General features: G+C 36.0%; 1 protein-coding gene across 1 annotated transcript in view; it reads right to left on the bottom strand.

Moving 5' to 3' along the window:
• Positions 1-1,058: 1,058 nt before the first annotated feature.
• RAB11FIP2 (RAB11 family interacting protein 2) overlaps positions 1,059-6,000 on the bottom strand; it is a 36,452-nt gene continuing 31,510 nt past the window's right edge. Inside the window, exon 5 of the mRNA XM_036265560.1 lies at positions 1,059-2,855. Coding sequence (XP_036121453.1) covers positions 2,628-2,855 — 228 coding nt within the window. The 3' untranslated portion in view covers positions 1,059-2,627. The remainder of the gene's footprint in view (positions 2,856-6,000) is intronic.

The following is a 6,000-nucleotide window of genomic DNA, read 5'->3' as shown; positions in this document are numbered from 1 at the left end:
AAGTTTTTATACAAGCAAAGAATGACTCCTTAAAAATGAATTTCCTCATAAAAAGAATAGTAGTTACTTGAACTACTTTTTAATGAGCTCTGTTCATATAAAACATATTCCCAATACAAAACCAAAATCTTGGTTCATTCGATAGAGAGTAAATTTGGCCAAAGCATATTAAAATATCTGCAAATAGCCCAGCTGGTGTGCCTCAGTGGTTGAGCATTGACCCATGCACCAGGAGGTCGCCAGTTCAATTCTGGATCAGGGCACATGCCCAGGGTTGTGGGCCCAATCCCCAGTGGGGGGAATGCAGGAGGCGGCCACGTTCTCTCTCATCAATGTTTCTCTCTTTCTCCCCCTCTCCCTTCCTCTCTCTAAAATCAATAAAGAAAAAAATTTTTTTTAATATCTGCAAATGATCGGTCATAATACTAAAAACACATGGATTTTAGTGTGTTTTTTTTTATCCTCACCCGAGGACATTTTTCGATATTTTGTTCAGATAGAGTGGGAGAGAGAGAAACATCGACGTGAAAGGGACACATGGAGTGGTCGCCACCCACACGACCTAACCAGGGCCAGGGACAAGCTGCAACCGAGGTATGTGCCCTTAGCGGGAACCGAACCCGGGTCTCTCTGGACCACAGGCCAACGCTCTAACCACTGAGCAACTGGCCAGGGCTGGATTTTAGTGTTTTAAAAAAACTGTAAGAGCTTCAATTATGCCAACAACAGAAAAAACAAATGCTAAGAATTTTCTAATATTTAATAAATATTAATTTTAAATGGCACCATGTTAAAAATAATAGTTATTAAGACTTCAAACAGGAAAATAAAATTCTACTCTAGATTTTGAGGTTTATTAAAGAAATATATAAGAAGGAAAAAGTGGGTAAAGCTATTTTTCCTTCTGCATTTCAAAAAAGTATTGAATTTTTGTATTTGGAGAAATTTTTCAGAATTTTAAAATGTTCTCATAGGAAAAATAAAGAAACTCACAAAATAAAAATAACAAGGGATTTTAGCTTATGAATTAAATATAAGCTTAGTCAAGTATTACCTGATTCAAAATACTAAAATGAGCAAAACTATTATATCTGCTTTATATTTAACTTTCAATAAAGTCTTAGTAGAGATGCATACCAGACAGATATGCACTTCACTGAAAGATTAAGAAATATATGTCTCCACATACAGGTGTGTTTTTCATTTTAAATTCAGAAGAGACAGATTCAGTGTTTCATAGTATTTTAGAGTTTAAGGTAAAAAAAAAAAAAAGCAGTAGATAGTAATATTCTTACACCCATTGTTTTTCACTTTAAAGTTCAGCCTAATTTTGTACAACTATCTAAAGATAATTCATGGAAGTATTCAACATATTTGGGGATCAGACTTATTTAAAAAAGCTGACATGTAATTCTGTGATAAATCAATCCGTAAAGGGTAGATGCTGAATAATGTGTAACGTCATGCTAGTAAAGATCCGTTCTAAAAACTCACTTCTCCTTTAGTAACTGTTGTTTTGGTTCAAGACTCAACTGCAACCATCTGTTCTATTATTTATGCAACTTGAAACCAAGCCTAATTCTTGATTCCAAGAATTTGCCCACTGTTTTGGGTTATCAGACATCAGATAGATGATCATCTACTTTTACCCTCCCCAGATTATCTTCAGCTTTAACTTCTTAATATTTTCTTTGCTAGTGATTTATAGGCATTCAGAATCTCAACAAATTACATTAGCTTATCTTCTGCTTATAACTTAGACAAAACTCGAACGTTAAGATAAAAAATGAATTAGAGAAATCCATGCTTTTGTGAAGTCAATGAAGTTTCCTAAAATACGTCCTTCTTTTAAAAAGCCTTTGGAGCATTACTTTTGGACACAGAGCAAAAATCGGATGCTAGAGCAACGCACAGTAGCAGCTCCTTTGGAAACCAAGGTTCCGAGTCAAGAGTGATTTGAAGCAACTCCTCTGGAACGAGCCGTGATACGGCAGCAGGAACGGCGCTTTGCTTGGAGTCAATAGAGCACATACATTTTCAAATTAAAAAGTTGGTCTCCTCGTTTTAGAGGCAACCAGTTTTTAAATGTCTTAAAAACACATGTATATGTGAGGTATATGCATGTATTTCATATGCAAAGATACATGAACTTATATTCATGTACATATATGTGTATATAAAATATGAACTGTTTTTTAAAGTAGTGTTAGATACGATGAGCAGTATTCCTGCAGCTCGACTGTCTACAAATTGAATGCTGAGAAACCAACCACAGTATCAAGTTAGGAGAAATCTATTCCTGAGGAATAAGCCGTGTACTTCTGAAGACATCTCTAGGCCTATGGCAGGTTAGCGGGCTGGCTCCAGCACCTAAGTGAATCCTAAGGGACTGCTTATTTATTGAGAATCTGGCCCATTTTCACTTTAAAAGTTTAAATTATTTAGCTCACTTCAAAGGTCACTCTTGATAATCCCTGCTCATATTTACAAGTAAAACAATGGTGGAGAGCATGTACTGAAACCTGAAAGTGTAGTCCTTTTGGTAACAAGTCTTTCTTTTTTCTTTCCTTCTCTTCCTTTCTTTCTCTCTTTCTTCCCCCAGTTATAAACAAAGTGCAGTTGGCTGATTAACTGTTGGAGAACTTGCCAGCCCTCCTGGACGGCTCATACGGCACTCTGAGGATGCTGGGCGTCTCCTCCATGACCCTCACGAGGAGGTTGTCGATGTAGTCCTCCAGCTCCCGGATGTGGGTGTCCTTCCTCCGCAGGAGCTCCTTGTGCTGCACCAGCTCATGCAGCACCTCCTCATAGGTCAGGCTGCGATACCCTGCAGTGGCATCAAAAGGGTTGCTGTCCTAGAACAGGATAAAGGACTGTCACTTTAGCAGATGTGGTATTAGGAACAAAATCAGAATTATTTTGAACTTCCACTTGTGCTTTTTCACATCCTGATCAAGTTTTTCTCTGTCCGTGGTTAGAACCAATGCCACAGCTCAAAGCACGGCTGGTCAGTTCTGAGGCAAGCACTAGGTCAGACACACCAAAGCCTCTATTCTCATTCTAAATTCTTCTGCACCCTTTTTTTTACAATGTGGACAATGTCCTAATAAAAAAAAAAATGACATACAACTTACGATTAAGATGGAATGTCCTATAATAAATATAACTAAAATAGATAAAAATTAAAAATCTCTAAATATTAACTTGGACAACTATAGGAAGTTGTTGAAAAACTATACATTTGGACATTAGTTTAGTCCTAATGGAATTGCTTCCACTGAACTGCAGTTTAACGTTGTGACTTTGGCTTTTCTGTTGGAGATGGTTACAAGAGACAGCAATATCAAATTTGCTTCTTGCTATACAATGTTGAAGGCATTCGGAATTAAATCAATGAGCTTCCTACAACAAGCTCCCATGGGAGTAACTTCTGATGTAACTTAGGGGCAAACAGCTTTTTCTCCCCTAACTAGTTCATTTCTTCCTCATAATACCAATACCTATATACTTTGTCTTATTTCCCTTTTTGCTTTGGTTATCAGGAAACTCAGATTTCAATTATAATTGTGTTAATAATTAGTATTAGTATATCTGAATTCTCTTCTATTTTACTACTGGCTTTGTAAAACATATTCTACTGATAAAAATTCTTTTTACATAAATGTGTAAATATAAACAAAAGAGAAAGAAAAAGGCATTGACTTAATTCATTTTCCTTACAAAGCATTCTAATATTAACAGAAAAATATTTCTCAGGCATTCAATCAAAAATAATGTCATCTATCTATAGTGTATAGTAATTAGATTTTTCATTATGTAAAATATGACGCCCAAATACAAACTAGCATTTTTTTATGCCTTTTTATACATAGTTTTATCATGAAACTCAACAACTTAAAATGGTTTTCATCATTTTCTTTCAAAATATTTCCACTTGGCTTTAAGAAAAATAAACTAAAATCCTGGAGAAATTGGTCTTGCTCTTTCAAACTGTAGTATCTAATCTATTCGGTGGGGGAACAGAGAATGGGGATCAATGAATGCAGAAAGGCCCTTTATCCTTTCTTTTTAATATGAATTAACTTTGTCTTTCCTCATTTTAGGATCTACTTAATTTGTTATGTGTCTAGAAGTAAGTAAAGCCAAAGTGTAACTTTGTATGCCCTCCTGCCCCAGGCACGACGACTTTGCCAGCACCAAAATCAAGCTAGAGTACAGAAATGAATTTGATGGGTGCGTTATGAAACTGCACTTTCTTCTCCAGGATAATGAAAACATTCAAGGTGGAGAAACCTTTCCAAGCCCATAGACTCTGAGGGTCTGTGGAGATCTAGCTCGCACTAGGCAGAAATGCACAATGGACATCTCAAGCTTGGACTCGGTTTGTTCAAAGGAAGAAACAAGGTTTGAGGCATGGTGGTCAAACAGGTAATCAGTGGAATATGGTTGGAAAGCAAGGTTCAGGAGAGGGAGCAGAAAGAGGCTGAAATGGTAGGTTCCAAAGAGACCATCAAGGATGTTTAATGCTATTATTAAGGAATTGTAGACTTATTGCTGTAGGAAACAGGAAGCCACTGAAACTTTCCAAAGACAAGAAAGATATGATTAAGCTAAGTTCTAGAAAAATTAAAATGGCAGCAGTGGGTAAAATCATTTGGAGGGCCTGAGATTAGTTATAAAGCTACTGAAATATTACAGACAAGAGTTAATAAGGATGTCCACCCGATTAACAGAATGAATAGGAAGACTGGTAAAGGGAAGTGAGTTTAAATTCTGTAGGATATATTTAAAACGCCTTATTTTAACATTAAAAACTGGTAACAGATACAACTTTATGTACTGTATTACTTTTGTCCCTAAAACATTTCAGAATGTTGCTCTGCTATAATTAAAGGACAATTCTGGAGGTAAGTGTTACTCTACTTTTCACTCTTCTCTCTCAGATCAAGTCATCTTTTTTAAGATCAAGTCTCAATACACACACTTTCTCATGTACTGAATAGTTTATTTAATTGGTCGTGAGTAGTTTAGAGATACAAAACTTTATTATAATTACCTAACCACATTCTTATAAAATAACTATTATATTAAGCAGGTTGCTATAGAAAAGACAAGACATACTATAGAGGGTAAGCATATTTTTAAAATTTATTCTAAAAAAGCTAAAATTCCTCACTTTAACCTGAGCAATTCTGCACAAATTTGAGATAGAAACCAATCTAGCTCTCGCTTTCCTTGTCTGATAAACGAAATGTTCTCCAAGGTCCCTTTTAACTCTAAATTCCCTGGTCTACAGTGTTTTTTCTGAACTGCGTTTTTATTTTATTTTTTTTATCCTCACCCGAGGATATTTTTCCATTTTTTGAACAGATAGAGTGGAGGGGAGAGAGGAAGGGAGAGAGAGAGAGAAACATCGGCATGAAGGGACACATCGAGTGGCTGCCACCCACACGACCATCCAGGGCCGGGGACAAACTGCAACTGAAGTACATGCCCTTAGCGGGAACCGAACCCAGGTCTCTCCGGACGACGCTCTAACCGCTGAGCCAAACAGGCCAGGGCCTGAACTGCGTTTTTAAAATGTAATACATCCCACTAATGTGATTTCATCTTTCTAATAAAACGTTTACTGAAAAATAGGGATTCTGGTGAGAACTACAGGGATTAATGAAATTAAACTAAATGGGATTCATTACTGATTGGTTGACTTTTATGTTTTTTTTCCCTTAATTTAACATAAGAATAGCATGTTTGAGCTTCTCTAATCTTAATCAAATTATACATATATGAACTGACTTCTCCAAACTAATTACGTGATGAACACAGAAAATCACATATATTGTTACATTTAGCACTACACCAGTACTGCCAGATAATGTAACTAAAAAAAAATTTTTTTTTACATTTCTCTAACGACAATGAGGATGAAAGACATAAAAAAAAAAAATTCTTATTTTGGCATAAACAGTTTAAACTTAATGCCATGACATAAATCTAACA

This window comes from Molossus molossus, unplaced genomic scaffold (assembly GCF_014108415.1).
Source record: "Molossus molossus isolate mMolMol1 unplaced genomic scaffold, mMolMol1.p scaffold_m16_p_17, whole genome shotgun sequence".
Taxonomy (NCBI): Eukaryota; Metazoa; Chordata; class Mammalia; order Chiroptera; family Molossidae; genus Molossus; species Molossus molossus.
The sequence above is the reverse complement of the archived record's forward strand: the minus strand, read 5'-3'. Positions and strand labels throughout refer to the sequence as shown.